The 18,728-nt window shown below is 40.9% G+C and overlaps 1 protein-coding gene across 1 annotated transcript in view; it reads left to right on the top strand.

The window, feature by feature from the left end:
- Positions 1-18,728, top strand: part of FANCD2 (FA complementation group D2) — a 55,325-nt gene that overhangs the window by 31,483 nt on the left and 5,114 nt on the right. The window contains exons 27-40 of the mRNA XM_062585318.1: positions 704-802; positions 3,381-3,490; positions 4,560-4,706; positions 6,141-6,257; positions 7,216-7,344; positions 7,536-7,654; positions 8,938-9,051; positions 10,029-10,156; positions 11,573-11,672; positions 12,656-12,778; positions 13,569-13,662; positions 14,186-14,257; positions 15,989-16,027; positions 16,697-16,771. Of these exons, the coding sequence (XP_062441302.1) occupies positions 704-802; positions 3,381-3,490; positions 4,560-4,706; positions 6,141-6,257; positions 7,216-7,344; positions 7,536-7,654; positions 8,938-9,051; positions 10,029-10,156; positions 11,573-11,672; positions 12,656-12,778; positions 13,569-13,662; positions 14,186-14,257; positions 15,989-16,027; positions 16,697-16,771 (1,466 nt within the window). The remainder of the gene's footprint in view (positions 1-703; positions 803-3,380; positions 3,491-4,559; positions 4,707-6,140; positions 6,258-7,215; positions 7,345-7,535; positions 7,655-8,937; positions 9,052-10,028; positions 10,157-11,572; positions 11,673-12,655; positions 12,779-13,568; positions 13,663-14,185; positions 14,258-15,988; positions 16,028-16,696; positions 16,772-18,728) is intronic.

Raw genomic sequence — 18,728 nt, 5'->3', positions numbered from 1 at the left:
ATGTTCTGCATCTGCCCCAGCTGCAAAGAGAAAGGTATTGACTAAAACGTCAGTGAAAGAAGTATATGCTGCATGTTTGCAGCGGCCCAAGAGTTCATGCAGCAATAGCTACTATTTTCAGTTCATCTGAGTCCAGACTGCCCTTCTTAAGCCCTCAAAAGCATCTGTGTATGTACTTTCAGTTCCTCTTCAACTGTTCCAATACAGGCTTAACAGAATCTGCTTGAACATGGTGGATACTGGAATAAACCAGCCTCTATCCTAAAGAAACAGCATGTTTCCCTGGTATTCAAGTTGTAACAAGCTTTCCATTATGATCTGTGTTTGTAAATCAACAGATAAACTCCATCCTAGATAGAGAGCAGCATCGACACCTTTAAATTGCTCCAGTAGCACTACAGGGGCAGCAAGGAAAGGACTCAGATTTGACAGAGCTTTTTTAGCATCACTAACATGGACAAATGTCCAAAGACAGCCCAACTTTTGTTATCTTCCCTGACCAGTGGAATGAAAAGAATTATAATTCCAGGGTAGTGTGCAAATACGGTGAGGGTGATTGGAGCCAAATGCACCAGAACATAAGAGCAGGGGGACATTCACCAGGACAGTGAGGCATGGGGTACTTCCTCTGGATACATACCTTGCTGATATTTTGTTATTTAGGAAATGAACTAACCAATTTTCTACATTTGGGCTCTTTCAGCAACCCCTGGCTATGTCCCACCACCAGCTACTTTTGATTCTGAAGCCCTGGAGGCGGTACCATCCATCAGTGCTGTTGGTCCAGTGAAGAAAAAAAATGGTAAAGAAAGCTTGAAATGTTTAAGCAAATAGATGTAACATGAGGCTTAACTGGACATGTTGCACTGCAGCCATTGCACCTGTGTGTGTGAAAAGCACAGAATTCCTGGTATGGATATCTAGTTTGTTATTTTATCTGCAACAAAGGTGGGGATAAAAAAAAAAAAAAAAAGTCCTACCCCAGGTAGGTGATAGTCCATCTTCTTGGGGGAGATGATGGTTAACATCCAATATTTACAACCCATGGCCTTTGCTGACTGTTTTCACCTGCCAAAGTATTTGCTACAGTAGTAAGTTGTTCTGCCTTTGAGGGGTTTGTGCACTTTGTGGTACTGAGATTGTGGCTTGAGCTGCTTGCCAGTCTCTGTCCTTTGGGTTGTACCTAGCTGATCTCTTAGGAACATTGTCGTGGCTCTACTGTACAAGAAAATGTCTCTTTCATCCTTTCCTATTTCCAGCTCCCACAGAGAAGAAACAGACCTTGCCTTTCAGGATTTTAAGCTGAATTCCTGAAGACTTGGTTTGTTCTTTCTATCTTCAGTTCTGCCTCTAATTTAGATTAACATTGACTGGAAAAGTGCCTGTGTTTTAGCCAAGTTGGACCTACTTAGGGCTTCAAAACTTTACGTTCTATTCAATGAAAACAACCGGACGGATGACACAGATTGGAGAGCCCTTTTCTCCTGTGCTTTCTCTTATGCCAAACACGTTCTGTAGGGACTGAACCTGTCACGTAGGAGTTTTGAATACAATAGGAGATTTATGGCTATGCTCTGTGGAAAACAAGAGCATCCATTGTTTCAGATATTTTATTTTGAAAGAGGGAAAGGAAGTGCTCAGACAGGTAAGCCCAGGCCAGACCTTTGCAAGCAATTCCTGAGCTCAGTTTAATTAGCTACAAAAATCAGTAAGTGTTATGACTGTGGGTGAAGCCTTGAGAAAATATAGGTGTAACACCAACCTCTCCCCTCTTCTAGGTGTGCAGCATCTCATTGTGTTTGAGCCAAATGTGATAGTTCTTGCCATCATACACAGAGAGGTTCCCCTCTTCTCCCCACACCTCCACTCTGTTGCCTGATTTCCTGTCCCTCATATTGATTCTGGTGGTCACCTGATGACACAGTAAGCCACTTTGGCTTTTTACTTTCTGCTAGGTTGGTTAGTTTTTCACTTTTTTAACATGTTGTCTCTGCCTAACCAGTGATCAGACTGCCTAAGTCAGTGCAAGTACAAGTGTTGGGAGTATGTGGCTCGGAGCAAAAGAAGGAGGTAGAAGGAGAAGGGGGGCTGCCACAGGGCTGGTAGATCAGCTCAAGCCTCATCATGAAATTTAGCCTGAAATGATTCCTCCGAGGAGAGGGAGCAAGAACTGCCTCATCGGTGCAGCAATTGTAAAATGGCAGATGAAGGCATATACCAAATTTTATGGTTGTTGGAGATTTCCTTGAGCACTCCCTTTTTCAATTTGCTTATGAAGAAGTTGGGTAAAAAAAACAATTCCTGAAGGACTACCCTTGCTGACTCCATCAGAAAAGTGCCCGTTAAGCCCTACCCTTTGCTGCTTCCCCTCTAACAAGCTTTGAGTCCATGAGAGCACCCTTTTTCCTGTCCCATCCCAACTCAGTTCTTTAGTAGCTTTTTGGTACAAAACCTTGTTAAAGATTTTTGAATCTCTTCTGCCTGCTGGATCTCCCTTATTCATATGCTGTCAACATCCTTGTAGAGCTCTGACAGGCTAGTGAGGCAGGCTTTTCCTCTGCAGTAACCCTGCTAACTCTTTTCCAACAGACTATTTTTCTGCATGCTCAGTGATTTTATTACTGTAGCCAACTTAGCCATTTTCCTAGGGGTCTAAATCAACTCAATGGTCTCTAGGGAGATCTTTTGTGTCAATGAAAATTACACTAGCACACCATCAGTCCTCTGGATGACCTTGTACAAGTATCACCCAGTGCTTGTGACTCGTCCAGTTAGATGTCAGATCTAAGATGTGGCTTGTCTGATTGATTTAATAATTCTTGTATGATTACTTGAAATTCATGTAGTTCCTCTGACCTCTCTGCTACACAGTGCTTTGGGTATGAGAATCTTCCCAGCATTGTCAGCAGTAAAGACCAACATGAGAAATTCACTGAGCTACTCTGCTATTGCCTTAGCATCCCTGTGTGTCCCTGCTGTAGTTCTATGTTTTATCTTCCTTTTCCTAGTCCACCTCCTTTCTTAGTACTGTGTCTGAGACAGCAACACTAGTTTTGTTCCAAGAATTTTTGGAGAAGACCATCCATTTTTGCGATTATATTGTAACATGTTTAAACTAAAGTAAGAAAAGTGAGACTTGTTTTAATTTCTTACTGCGATTTTGTTTTAAAAAAGAAGCCAGTTGGGGAGGGAGCCCAGAATGTGTTTGGCTCTGTTTTGGACCATGATCCTGGCTACAGATGACACACAGTCTATGTGTGTTCCACACGTAGATTTGATTAAAGTACAGCCTGCACCATTTCCCTGTCTTGAAGCCTAGTAGCTCCTCCTGTGTTGAGTACAGTGTAGTCTTTGTTTCTGAAGTCATTTTTCTTTTCAAGGCAAGAAAAAGAAGCCTGATGGCAGCAAAACCTGCTTTGCAGACCGTTCCCAAGTGGATGACAGTTCTGAGGGAAATCAGCCTGATACTGAGCTCTCCGAGCTGGAGAAGGTAGTTACATACTCCCACGGACTTGGGAGAAAGGCAGACAAGAGGTGGCAACAAAGAAGCGTAAATAAAAGCACTGAGAGGAGCTCTTAATTGCAAAAGTTAATTGCAACTGAGAGTTTCAATTCTGCTTTCTGACATCTGCCTACCATCTGAATTTTGAAAACTGGTTACCAGAGGCCAGCCACTCCAGCAGGGCAGTGCAGATGTGTGGATTTTCAGAAATACTATTAGTTATTCTCTGGTTATGACTATGATAGGTTTCTATTTTTAACCCAGTTTTCATCTCCCAAAATGTACAGATGTGATAACTGAGTCAGATATAACAAAATAATTTAAGTTACAGGGAATAAAGTCTTCAATAATTTTGGGAATCTTTCTTACCTGTGTACTAGTCATAAACTAGTTCTTAGATGTCATGCTCTGTTCAAGACTAGAAACAGAATGCAGAAATCTTGTTGTGAGGCATATGTAACGTACATCAGCTGCTGTGACAGGGCCATATTGAGCAAGTCTCTGAGAACGTTATCTATCAATTGAAGGCTCCTCCAACGTAGCATTGTAGCAACGCAGGCAGTTTACTGTCCTGGTATTTCTCAGAGAGAAAATTATTTGCCTTCATCTTCTGTGGTGCTTATGGGCCACTGCCTTTCACCAAGAACAGGTTTCATGGTGGCTGTTGATTCACAGAGAGGAGATGGCAAAGATTATTCCAGTTACATAGATATTATTTTTGTTTTCAGAACACTTTTAGTGCCTTATGTAGTCCAAAATGAAAATGTTTCTCATTCTATGTGCTTGTCTCTGCACTAACTATTGAAAATTTTTATTCATTCTTTTTCAACTTGGTAAGAAATATAGAAGACAATGGGAAAGAAACAGCTTTCTTTGAGCTAGAGAGCATGATAGGAAACTGATAGAAAAATACACTGTTGTCAACAGAATGGCACTCAATTAGACAATGCCTTGGAAATGACAAGAGATAGTACTATAGGTCCCATTATTTTACAAGATTTATCCTCTGTTAATGTGCAGCCTTGGCCGCAGCTTAATTCTGCCATTTGCTTTTCAGACAGCTGCTGAAAGAGAGGCGGGAAACCCTCTGGCCCAGCTGCAGAGTTATCGTCCGTACTTCCGAGAGTTAGACCTTGATGTGTTCACTGTATTGCACTGTGGGCTGCTGACAAAGCGTGTCTTGGACACAGAGATGCATACAGAGGTGAATGTAACAGTGCCATAAACCATACCGAGATCGTTTTGTATAACTGGCTTTCTCTGAGGCCTTGGCTTTTTTTTGTTCTACTCAAATGGATAGAAACTGATGTTAAGAAGTGTTGATTCAGGGCTGTGAGCTGGGTGCCAGGAAAGGATTAGCCAAAAACAAGTACTTCAAAGCACTGAGATGAAAAGAACTTTCCTGAGAACAGTAGACATGAAGTACAGCAACTACATTAGAAATAATGCAATATAAATGTTGCACAAAAGGGAAAGATACCATATAACATGTATAGACTTAACAGAAAGAAAATGCCTTTAATATTGAATGCTGCTACGTTCTAGCATGTTAAAAGCACTAAGAGTTGGCCACCCTGTTAGAGAGATCTTCTGACATTTAACTAATGGTGCAGAAAGGCAAGCGTCTCAAAGCATCTGCAGATGGGAAACTCAGCACAAATGTGGGATCAGTGTCATGGGTGTGGCCTCACAGGGCAGGGTCCTGTTTATCATCTGGGCAGTTTTATAAAACTGCATTAATATGGATATGGAAAGCAGAAGTGCTTAAGTTTGTTGTACTGTTCGCAGGCAGACTGAGTCCAACTGTAATCTAATTTTGTTATGCTACAGTAAAATTATTAAAATGTGAAAAGTTCACAGCTTCTACTTTTTTTGAATGTAGCTACTGCCTTTTATTCTTCTTCCTCTGGTATCTTTGTGTGTCCTACTTAGTCTGAAAACCTTAACTTACAAGAACATGTTATATGCTGTTTAAGTCATATTAAAGCTAACTGAAAGACCTACAAAAGTCTATTACCATTCCAAGATCATCCCCCCTGATCTTCATACTCCTTGGATTACAAATAGACTTTTGCTTTGTCTGCACAGTGTCAGCTCAATTAGATTCTTGAGTTCCCCCTCCTCTGCAGGTAGTGCTGAACGGCCTGTGGGAGGCTGGGGTACCACCTGGCCTGCTCCAAGAACAACTGTGTCTGTGCTTGCAGGATACAGGTCCTTTGAGAGACTGCTTGACAGATCTCTTGGGCTGTGTGGGATTATTTCAAATCACTTTTTACTCAATTGGTGGTGTGATTTTTTTGACTCGTTTAGGCTTAAGCCTTTTTTTATCCTTATCATCCTAGTGGCATTTTGAACTTCAGTGTATAAGTGGATTCTCTCTCAGCAGTAGGATGTTACTGCTTTTGCCTCTGCTGTGTTCAGAGTGCCAGGTTCACTTTATGCACTGAACAGCCCAAACCAGTGAGTCCATACTTGCAACAGGGGAGATGTTTAACTCTAGCACCTACCACACTGGTCCCTGGTTGAGATTCACTAAGCCAGTAGTCATAACTGGAAATGGAGGGGATGGAATTGAATCTCAAGACACTGCAGTTAGGTGCTGAGCCCTGAAAATGACTGTTCTTCCTTATAATTGCAGGTTAGTGAAGTTGTGCAGCTGGGGCCCGCTGAACTTTTATTCCTTCTGGATGACCTGTGCTGGAAGCTGGAACACATGCTAACCCCAGGCCCCACAAGACGAGTCCCCTTCTTAAAGGCATGTACAGCAGCAATTGATGGGGAAATACTGAGGCTGAGCACTCCAGTGGCCCCCAAGCCTTCCTTGAGAGAGATTATTTTCAGAAGTCACCAAAGGATTAAATGGCATAAAACCCATCAATAATGTGTCTGACCCCCAACTGTGTGTCAGAGCAGCCCTTGCCCTTTCAAAAGACACTTCTGTATTGCTTCCCTTGCTAAACTGTTTGCAGCATCTGATTCCCTGTATGTTTCAGGAAAGGGCATGTAGCTAAAGGGGAACCCTGTAGCCTTGAAGCTTGGGTGACTCTTTTCCCAACCCAGCGTGGAGAGACTGGCTCTGCTGTGTGAGAAGTAGCTCAGGTCAGAGGGCTACAGGAGAAGCTAGGCCTCTGTGAGGGAGGAGTCTCTGCCCTAATTGCTCTAACTGAAGGATAAGTCTCTAAATACGAGAGAAAGGCTCCTCCTCTTGTTCTTCTGCATCCGCTAAATAATGGGTGAGGAACACTAGACGATGTTGTTTTTAGAATATCACCCTGACTGCTGTGACTCTTTCTTGCATTTCTGGCTGATGCCACCAAGAAGAAAACTTGTGTGGTCCAACATATTAAACTATAAGAAACTTACTACAGCAGCCTGACTGACTCCTTAACATTCAACCTTCTTTTTCCTTGTCTCTGTAGCTGTTTTAGTTCCCATGTGCAGAGACTCTGTCTCTTAGTGTTTGAGTAAAGTGTAAATGAGCTATGTGTTTCACATTAGTTTTATTCTTTGCATGAAATATTATTCACTTGTCTGAAAGTTGGAGCTGCTTGTTCAGCAGAAGCCAGCTTCCTTATTCTGTGAATCTCCCTGGTAAAGAGTATGACATCAGGAATTGCACAGCTCAGAGGCAATCTAAGTAGCAGCACTTCATATGAAGTTCTTCTCAGGTAAGACTGATGAAAAAGCTTTATAAACTTTTGGGTTTTCTGCAGGAGAGGAGCTACAAGGATATTGGCTTTTCCCACCTGTGTCAGAAATCTCCTAAGGAAGTTGCTACATATGTAGTCAAGCTACTAAAGCCACTGTGTAATCACATGGAGAACATGCACAATTACTTTCAGGTTAGTGGGCAGCAATTTTGCCTTGGAATTGTAAAGTTATATCACCTCTAAAGATATTTTTAGTTTTGTAAGTGGGAAGGGAAGGAGAATGGATTTGGCTGCTTCTGTTTATGGGAATTTATGTAAATAGAACCTTTGCCATTATTTTCCCCTGGAAGAGCGTTTAATAAATGGTTTGTTCTGTATTTAAGGCAGTCGTTACAGAAAATCATGGTGTGGTAGATGGACCAGGGGTGAACATTCAGGAGCACCAGCTGATGTCCTCTTGTTACCAACAATTGCTATTAACTTTTCGCTTCCTATTTGCTTGGTGAGTTTAAAGAGAAGAGTGTATAGTCACATAAACAAGTGAAGTCTGTTTATTGCTTCCTTTTCTTATTTCTTTTCTTCAAAGTATTCGTACCTAGCAAATGGCCTGTCAGCTGTGTAGAACAATATGCTGCAGTGGCTGAAGACTTTAAGAACACACTTTTATAGTTACGACAAAGTCTGTTGATTGACCCTGAACTGAATTAAGGCTGTGTGTTAACACATGTGGTTTTGAATTAAGACCAGTGTAAGTGGCACACCACCACACCTAGCAGTGCGATTCTCATTCTGCCTAGAAATTTTGGAATTTCTTACCCTCGACTATTCCTGGACTGATCATTTACTTGTTAACCAACATTAATATTGATTGCTCCTGAGTGCCTATCTTGTAAACTGAAGAACCTGACACATTTAATAGGCACCTGTAACAACAGGTGTAGCTTAAGATAGTTTTGCTGTTGAGGTTGGATAGAAAGTAACATAGTTCTGCTTTACTGTGGGTCAGGCAGGAATATATTTGGTCCATCTGTACCACTACGTAAGTCCAGCAAGCAAGTTCCAACTCCTTTTATGTAATTTAATCAAGTCCTCATACATATAATTTGTTCTTACTGATTGTTAACTACTTTGCATGTTAAATGCGCACTTGACCTTTATCATTATCAACTCCTTGCATTCAGTCTACAGTCTATCTATAATATGGACATATTTGAGCATTTCCAGCATATATATATATCCTCAGTGAATGATTTCACAGAAATCTGGTAGTTCAGAGGATCAGTGAAGGTCTATGCAGTTTTCATGCCATTAAGGCTTCTACTTGTAGTTTAAGAGGTTACCAGGCATTGTCACTGCATTTGAACTGTTCATTAGACATACTTCTTTATCAGGTCTGCATAACCTTGTTTTCATGTGTGTGTGTATATATACATATATATACACACACACACACACACACACACACACATATATATATATATATAGACTTCCACTTGCAAGAAATGTCCTGGCCCTTTCAAGCCAGGGTCTGAACTCTCATGAAAAGTTAGTATGCTGTGTGCACAAGGTTTTCCACTCTGAAAAAAGATGAAGTGAATGTATATGATACAAGCTTGCCATCAAAATCGGTTTCCAGTTTAAGTCTCCTATAATTTTCATGTTGCTGGGCTCTTCTTGGTGTAACAAGCTTCTTTATTTTTCTTGTTGCAAACATATCCTCAGATAGCTTTTGCATTTTATAACTGTCCTAATTTGATGATGAATTGGTGTTTTTTCTGCCCTTAGGAATGGATTCTCTCAGCATGAAAATACTGACTTGCTAAGGTCAGCCCTCCAAGTACTTGCAGACAGGCTAAAGCCAGGAGAGACAGAATTTCTTCTTATTGAGGAGCTGATAAGGTAGGATCAAGCAGGGCTTTGTTGTTGTTGTTGTTGTTCTGTATTTATTTGTTTTCTTTTTTGAGGAATTTTGAATAAAGGTGTGTTTGACAAAACTGACTTATTATCCATCAAAGTCAGGATTCTAAAATCCAAGTATGAGATACTGTGTGAAGATCCAGGCACAATCTGACACACTGAGTGGAAGAAACATGCATAAGGGATTTGATATCAAAAATACTTTGAAGCATGTATTTTGGTTAGAAATTCTTGTCTGGAGTCTGAAAAGCAGTCAGGAATCAAAGTTCTGTTGATTTGAAAGGTTTCTAAATGTCTTTGTAGCCTGAACTTCTGCCACTGCACAAGGGAAACCTATTTGATTGTACTAGGAATGGGGTGATTCACAATTGTGAAAGTTGTTTATAACTGATGCAACCTCTGTTGGTTGCATCTGCTGAAGGAGAGGGAGGTAGACAGGCATCAGGAAATGAGTTATCTTCTGTTAGTTGCTGAAATCCGAAATAGTGTACATCATTAGCCAGAGCAAACTTTGCATTACTCTCTGCTGTGCTACTGGCCAGGAAGGTCTTGCAAAGACCAAACCACCAGACTAATAAAAGCGACTGTACTGGAGGTGTATGAAATAAGGCATGGGATAGGGCAAGGAAGCAGATCACATGGTTCAGCCTTTTAACAGAGAAGAGCTTTGTATTCATGGCAATGCATGAATGGCAATACATTCAAAGCTAATAAAAAGGAGCTACTGGATTATAAGATTAGTCTGTGAATCTCATTTATATGTATGCTATTTGAGAACAGGAAGTCAGTAGGATTCACAGAAGGAATAAATATGTTCAGGATAGTTAAAAGGCACTGCCTGAGACAAAACACTGGGCTGATGAGATGTGGAATCCAAGCTGATCCTTTTTATTTATGTGTTTCTGGGAGATTACCCTGTTTACACTGTCTTTACCATTTGTCTTTCCTGTCATCCCCAGTGAGAGTTTCCAGTATCTAGTGAATTTCCAGCAGAGTGTTCCCAGCTTTCAGTGTGCATTCACCCTCGCTCAGCTCCTGATTGCCATTGCTGAGAAACCAGTGACCGGCTGGAAGAGAGAGAAAATAGGTAACATGTGAAGAACCTCTTATCATAGATTAGTTCTCATGCTGTCCTTCGCCTGGAAATCTTAAGTTCTGTCTCTAGAGTGCTTCTTACGTGGGAGAAATTTCCTGTAGGCATCCTGGCAAGCTCACTGGGGTGAACAGTCCTAACCATTAAATAAAAGGAACAACAGTAAATTTCTTCAACACTCTTTTGGTATTTGTTTTGCTGTATCTCAGTCACATGCATGAAGGCAGACTACAACTTCATTAGCTGATGTTTTTAAAAGTCAGTCTCACAGCTTTTAAGATTTCTAAGGCTAAGAACTAGTCTGCTGTTCAGTTTTAGCACCTATTTAACCACTCTTTATGGAAGTGATTGTAAACTATATCAGTTGTCTTAGGATATTGTGAAAGTTCATCTTCAGAAATGATGGAAATGAACTATGCAAACACAACTGTTGCCTCGGGGCGGGAGGGGGGTTAGCATATCTGTTCTTAGCACTGTGAAACAAGTATTTTCAGTCAAGAGAGCAGCTCTTCTCAGGGATTAGAACTGGCTCTGCAAGGGGATAGCATTCAAGCAGGTAAGGAATAGACATGCTTGCAAGGAATATTCAAGAAAACTATTCGTTTTCCATTTTGTTAGACACTGAAATAAAGAATTTAAACATAAAGTCACCCCTCTCAGCCATACGCTGTCATGCTGAAACACCTCTAGTCTTTCTCAGATCCCTACAGCCACCCAGAATTGTAAATTCCCTCCTTTGTTTTACTATTTTACACAGTCCTATGTTGAGAGAACAGTTATTTCTTGGCACATTGATTAGGCAGATTTTAATTAATAATATCTTGTTGTTAACTATTTCTGCAAGAGACAAACAGCTTTGTGAGTAGCTTTAATTTATGAAATTCGTAAACTTTAATCTGTTCCAATTTATTATTAAAAAAACTGTAGCCAAAAAGAAAACTCAGTTGTTACTGGAATTCCATTTCTAGAGATAGATGCCCTAAGGGTGGCCTATCACCCTAATTAAAAAAAACAGAACAAAAAAAAAACAAAAACCAACCCCCCATCCAACTGGCTCACTATATGAGCTACCAAAGAAACAGATCTTAATATAAGTTTGTCAGATAGAAATGGCCAGGGATAGATGACAACTCTGATCAGGACAAGTATTCCAGACCAGGAATGCTCTGGATATGCATGTATTTTTGTTATTGTGACACGTGGCCTTTACTGCTTTTTAGGGAGCATGCATTCTAAATTACTAATGTTAGGGCATACTGGGTGGTAGAGTGATACTATGATCTTTTGAAAAGCCATTTGGACACACAGTCTTTGTATGGAAGAAGGAAATTGTCTTAGATTCGTGCAGTACACGAGGAAACAAAATACATCCAGATCTTTCTTTAAGATCTTATCCCTTATCTTTGACAGCTTCACTAGCGAAGCAGTTCCTCTGCCAGTCATGGGTGAGTCCCAGTGGAGACCGAGAGAAGGGCAGCCAGTTCAACAGTGCACTGCATACTCTGCTCTGGTAAGACTGGGCTGATTTCAGTTAACAGCAGGTCTTTGTAAATAATCTTACATTGTGCATCTGTCCAGGTTCCCAGGACCCTTAAAACTAATTAGTGGACTGTGTGCTGGGTTGATTTGCAAGGGAACGTGGTCAGGTTGGTACTTTCTGCAAGCCTACGTGGAAGACATGAGCAGTTCTTGAATTTTTGAAAAACAAATTTGAAAAGCTTAATTTTAAAATAAATTATTATAAATGATTTTCTCAAGATAAAAAGCATAGCTTGGACCCAAACTGACATTTGTGAAGTCAACAGTTTTTAACATAGCCATGTAAGTGATCTGATTTTCTTGAATCTAAAAGAGAATTTAATCATGATCTGAACTTTCTGATTTCTAGGTTGTCTCAAGCATTCTGAGACACTCGAAAGAATTTGTTTCCAATTACAAGGGATCATGGTGCTGTTGCTGTAGAGGGATGATCCCTCTCATCATAACCTTCATACTTGCACTTTTTTTACAGCACTAAAAGACAGTAATAGAAAAAAATTTGTCTTAGCCATTGGCATAGAAGCATATATAAACCTCATTTTTGCTAGATTATACCTTGTCAGTATACATCAGCACATCTGTATGTGTGTGTATATACGCACGCATGCACACTCATAGAAATATGAATCTGGACCAAAGTATGTGTTTTCGCTTTCATGAAGCTTAAGGCTAATTTGCTCTTGCTAAAGTCAAGGAGAGCAGGATTGAGTCTTAGATCAAATACAAGAGTGAGTAAATATTAAACCCAGATATGCTTCAAATTCTGGTAGCTTTTAATGCATTACTGGGACAGTTCTAAGTGTTTGCTTCAGATTTTCAACAAGTGTTTACTTTTGGCATTAGAATAAACTTGACAATTTTAGGCTGCATGCTGCAGATAGCGGAGAGTTTAAGGACTTGCTGTCTTACTCTGCATAATATTTAACGATGAACTAAGCTGATGTTTGGGTTTAGCGTCTACCTGGAGCACACAGATAACATCTTGAAAGCCATAGAGGAAATCTCCAGTGCTGGCGTTCCTGAGGTGATTAACTCTGCCAAAGATGGATGTTCTTCTACTTATCCCACTCTGAGCAGGTAATTACATCAATATAGACCTTGAATTTCATGAGATGCACAATGTCAATTTCTGCTTTTTTTTTATATATATTTCATTTTCTGATTTTCTGGTCTGTCTTTTTAGGTTACAGTTTCATGTTAGTACTGTTATGAGCAACACAGGGCACTTCTAAATTTTTTTTGGCAGTACAAAATAGATCAGTACATAGTTAGCTTTAAATCAGGGTGGAATGTCCTTGTGCATATGCACAATGTTGAGTTAATTATTTGTGAGCCATTTTAATTGGCAAATGAACTGCTTTCATCATCAAGTATGTTGCTTCTTTCTATGCTACTGTGGTGGCATAAAGCACTCTAAAAGCCTGCCTCAGAGAGCTGGAGTGGCTGTGAGCAATCCTGGGCTGGTATGCAGTGTGCAAATGTACAAGGATTCAAGGTGTTTCTGCTGCCAGCACAGGAATTTGGAAGCATGCTTTATGCTGGAGTGGCCAAAGTTCCTGCCCTTAAGAACTACAAAAGTCTTCTTGTGCTAACAGCTGCAGGCTTTATATTCTGCACCTCTCAGAGCTACGAAGGGGAGGAGGGTGTCTATGTGTGATTCATCCTGGGGAAGTGATAGTGACTTTCCCTACCTGCATAGGGGCTGGGCTAGAAATGCTGATGAGTCCTAGGGTCAATCTCCTGTCCTTTTCTACTGAGAAAGGTGCCCAACTGAGCTGCCTCCAGTTTTCCACATTGTCCTAGGGACAAGAAGCCTATCTAGAAGCTCAGAAGATGGCTTTTAGTATTGCTCTTGCTTTCTCAACAGGCAGACATTCCCAGTTTTCTTCAAAGTAATGATGGCTCAGCTGGAGAATTCAATGAAGAGCATCCCGGCTGGGAAGCCATCGGACTCAAGTGAGGTAGGGAAACAAAAGCATCTGAACTCTTCAAGGGTATAAAATATAAAGTATACGTAGCTCAGACAGGACTTTACTGCTGAACTTTCTAGGAATGGTATTCAGATATATTATCCTGTATATCAATTTTAAACTATAAATAGCATTCTTTGTGGGTCCTGCACCATGTCAAAAATCCAGTAAATCCAACAGAAGCTGTTGGAAAAATAGGTAATAATCAGCAAAAGACTAAGTTGTGCGGCTGGTCCCGCACACCTGCGTTGGAGCGCAGAAGTATTTCACAACTAGGAGCTTCTCTCAGAACCAAGGAAATGTGTTAATTTTTAGTAGTTTTAAGGCATATGGGCACTGATGAGGCTGGGATTGCAGTGAAAAATCTGCCTCTGGTGAAGCTTTGTCCCTCTTTCTTAAACATCACCATCACTACTTTGGGCTCTGGGCATAGTGAATGCTGAGAGAGCGTTCAGCAAGGTGAGAGGAAATAACACCATCTTGGTTACTATGTTGTCCCCTTGCGTCCCATTAGGTGCAACTGGAGAAGCTGTTACAATGGAACATTGCTGTGCGAAATTTCCATATCCTCGTTAATTTGGTCAAGGTGAGGAGCTGGTATGTTCTTCTGACTTTCCCTTCAGATTCCCAGCAAGGCTCTGTGTACACAGGCTCAAAAGTGCAAAGAAAAAATGTGAAGTATGGTTTAGTGGTGAAACAACCTGGAGATGGTAACTAAAGCCAGTCATAATATGTGTGCAAGGATTCCCATTTAACTTGCACTTTAATCCTTCCTATTTCCTACAGCCTGCATATCCTACTAGCATAGCTTTCATATAAATAAAAAGTCTGTAGAAAGGCAGGATGATGTAGAGAAGTGCAGGGAAAGGACTGAGTGAACTCCTAATCTGCTAATACAGTGTCTGGTGTCTGACAGGATCTACTGTCAGCTCTGGAAGAGGCAAGGGGAACAAATCCTGCAGGTAGATCCAGAATAACGCTTGACAGAAGGAAATATTCTCCTTATCTACTTAGCTAGAGGCAGGTTAATGCTCTGAACAGGAGACTTTAATTCCTGTTTGTATTCTGGCACAGTGCTTATCTAACAGCCTCAACTGCACTTGCTCTCCACAGTCACGTTCAATCTTCCTCTGAATCCTACCAAGACTTGCTGTCATCCTGTAGTGGTGAATTACAGAAGCCAGTCCCACTGGATAAAATGTTTCCTTTAATGTGTTTTAGAGCCTAGTACATTCAGTGTGACAGAGCGTAACCATGGTTTGAGCAGAAGCCAGTACAGCTGCACTCTTCTTTGCACTTAAAATGGTCATTACTCTATTTGTTTTTCCTATATCTGCCCTGACAATCAGCTAGTCCAGCTTTCCGAGTCTTTGTTTATGAGCTCTAGTGAAATGAGCTGGATTTTTCTGTTCACCTGCCTTCACTGGGGCCCTGTCTGCACTCTAGATGTGCTCATGGCATCTGCATTCCAAGTGTATAAAGGGTAGAGCTGGCTCAGCTAATTCCTTTTTGCAGTCCATAGCAGCACCTGGGTACTTTTGCAGCACCTATTGATGTCTGTGCACTGTGCTAGTTAAAGCCTTCACTAGCTACCGAATTGGTCGCGGACAAAAGTATGATGCATACACCAGAAGAGATCCTGTAAGAAAGCTGAGACCATCTATTTAGTTTCTTTTTTTGCTGTTGGAAAACAGCTGTGTGTGACTTATGCATAGTGACATTTGGCACCTTTTCCAGCTGATGCAGTTAATTTAACAGTGAGATGACCTCCTCCAAAATACGTTATTTTGCACATCTCAGTTTTGCTTTGGCTGCCATGTGGTTACTTGCCTTTCAGCTGGACTAGATCTCTCAGATCCCAAACTATTTAAGATTTCAACAAATCTGAAGATAAGTTTGTCACTTGCAGAAGGTCCACCTTCCTGCTCCCTTCGTTTCAGATTGTTAAGCAACCATTCATCCAAATATTTCACTCTGCTGTTAATCTGCTCTCTCTTTTAACCCATTCCCATTTAAATACCTTTCCTAGTTACAGTATTGTTGTCTCTTACTTTTTTGCGATACTTGTGTGATCAACGCAAAGGCACAGCACAGTGCCTTTGTGTACCAACCCTATGCTTTGTTCAGTGACATCCATTCATGCATTCAGCTGGTGCTCTCTGTTGAAATTTGAAAGAAGTTATTGCCTCAGAATAGCACTCCTCTAATGAAGAGCATGTAAGCAGCAGTGTGCTATTTTTAACTGCTGCTGTGCTTCCACTGTTTCCTTTAAATTTGTGGATTGATCTGGCCTTTTTTTCCCTTCTTGTCTAAGTAGGTATTTGACAGCAGACCTGTACTCAGCATCTGCCTGAAGGTAAGCAAGAACACAAAACAATGAAGAGAGACGTTTAAGTAACATCTTTTTTGAATCGTTGCCTTAGTGGAGTAGAGGGTGGTTACAGAATTCTCTCATAAAAGCAGATACTGTTTTTATATATATAACTGTCTTCCACTAATCCTCCTTGAATGGCTTGACTGCAAAGACTTCCTGCAAGTGGCATTACAGACTTTAGACTCTTTCTCCTCACTCTTCTCCATAATATTCTAAATCAGAGGAGACATCACAGCAGGCAGGTCTCTGCTGAAGATGAGAAAGGTCATATGTCCCTTTGCAGCTCTCCCTTTTCTGGCTGGGATTCATGTAGTGACTTTGTCATGTTCTATTTATCAGTTTTGTTCTCAATTTTCTAATGAATAAAACTGGGGATGTGTACAAGGATGAGACCTTGTCCTGCTAACTTCTCTCTTTTTTTTAATGATTAAAATGGTTCTCTTTACTGATCCTGTACATCCAAGTACAGCCTTTACATGAAGATAGCCTTTAATAAGATCTGTAAGAGAGAACAGTCTCCAAGGTAGCTTGAAAGAATGTGTCATGATCTTGTTTGGCTTAGTGATGGTTCTTTGAAAAGGAATTTAAACCTGCCTTCTGAAATGGCTAAACATAGTTTATAATTTATAAGAATTTATCATTCTTTTATAGTATGGCCGTCTCTTTGTGGAAGTGTTTCTGAAGCTTGCCATGCCTCTCCTGGACTACAGCTTTAAAAAGCACAGGGTAAGTATTTTGGAGACAGAACTGTCTGGAACCAGTTTGGAAGCTAAAGCAAGAACACAAGCAGCTCTTTGTTGCATTATAGCAACTCCAGCTAGCAGTGGCAGACCTGTAGATCATAGTGATATGGTCTGTATTTAAAAAGTTCACTCACTTGGCTGGATGCACATGGAAGAAAGCTGGATTTGTCTCTGTTGTTTTCTAGTCAACTGCAAAGGCAGCCTGCACTACCCCTCTTCCCAGCTTTTGCTGTCCACACAATGAATTATTTCAGAGCTGAGCCAAGCAATCTGCAAGTCTCTGGCTTTGCATGACCAAGCAGTCAGGGGTGTTCAGCAGTCCCTAGAACAGAGAAATGAATATCAATACCCACCTTTTTTATAAAGAGGTGGTTTGCTGAAATCAGAGCACCTGTGTTAGGGAGAAAGGTAAGGATTAAGTGGCAAAGGGCTAGAAGAGAACAACGTTTTGTCCTTCTATCACTGATGCCTCATTGACATTAGCCTTCAAGACATTCAAAACATCTAAGCATTAAAAGCACTTCATGGCTTGTCTACTTGTGTCATCAGCCAAAGGCTTTGAGATCACAGACAGTGTGACAGCTGAAGTCCTGCAATACTGCAATGTTTTTTAGCATGTTGGCATCACATAACCTTATGTGTTGCACTGTCAGCAATCATTCTGATTTGAGTTTACTGCATTTCTGCATGCTTGTCCTCCATTCCCTCCTCTTCAAGGACTCTGCTTTGACTGGAAGTCTACCTGAAGTTATGGAAGGCACCACAGAGACAGTTTCTGAGAAGCTAAATGCAAAGAGTTCCATAGCAGTTATCTCCTTGGCCAAAAAAGGGAGGATGGCAATGTATCCTGTATTTCTGAAAGTGACAGTCTACATCCTGAAGTTCAATTTCAGGATAGTGTTCTTGACGTTCTTCCAGTTGTTCAGGGAGTAGATTCATTAGCTGTCCTCTGCCTTCAGTATGTATATTGTTACAGAATCACAGAATGGTTGAGGTCGGAAGGGACCTCTGGAGATCATCTAGTCAAACCTCCCTGCTCAAGCAGGGTCACCTAGAGCATGTTAGACAGGGTTGCATCCAGGCGGGCCTTGAATATCTCCAGAGAATGAGACTTCACTAGGAGATCATCCCCTTCTACAAACTTAAGATCAGCGAAGTCTGAGGTACTGTCAAGATACCTGTGACTGACTTGGTCGAACACAACTGATGATTGCTATAAAGACGTTCCTGTGTCTGGTCACATGTTGGTATGATACTTGCCTGCCCAGCCCTTTTTCAGCAAACAGATCACCATTGCCTAACCTATCAAGGACTCCGCTTCTTTAACAGGACTGCTTTGCTGCTAAGAAAGGAATCCCTTTTGACTTCAATCTCCTTCAAAAATTATCACCACAAATGTGTCTCTCAAAGAGTAAGAAGCCTGTTTAAGCAGTCAGATTACTCAGGGCTTGTGTTATTGAGAGGGACAATGTCTTTGAATTATTTTTTAGAGCTTTGAGCAGTACAACATGCATATGAGTGGAGATGGACAGACCAACCTTAGTGCACTTCATGGCAACGAAGATGCACTAAGAATGATTCACTGAATTCCCCCTGCTTTGTTGCAAGGCAATCCAATTTTGCCAATAAGACTCATTCTTTGGCTTAGTCTGAACAGCTTGTCTAACTTTCCAATACATAACTCCTTTGCACTGCACTGTTCTTAGGGATGATGTGGGGGGAATGAGGCTATCAAATAGAGAACCAGCTGCTACCACTGTACAACAGAAAATGCCTTGTACTTTGCTCAAGAGGAAGAATTGTTCGGGTTTCATGCATTTCAAATACCATGATCTAGCAATCTATTTTCCCTCTGCTTTCCTTATTTCTGAAGGTTGTGCTCAAGATAAGATTGGGCGAGTTTGTCCTGATCCTAAGTGTGCAACTTTGGCTGATGTGAT

This window comes from Rhea pennata, chromosome 12, assembly GCF_028389875.1.
Source record: "Rhea pennata isolate bPtePen1 chromosome 12, bPtePen1.pri, whole genome shotgun sequence".
In the NCBI taxonomy this organism is placed as follows: Eukaryota; Metazoa; Chordata; class Aves; order Rheiformes; family Rheidae; genus Rhea; species Rhea pennata.
Note: the sequence above shows the minus strand (reverse complement) of the source record. Positions and strands in the feature narration are given on the sequence as shown.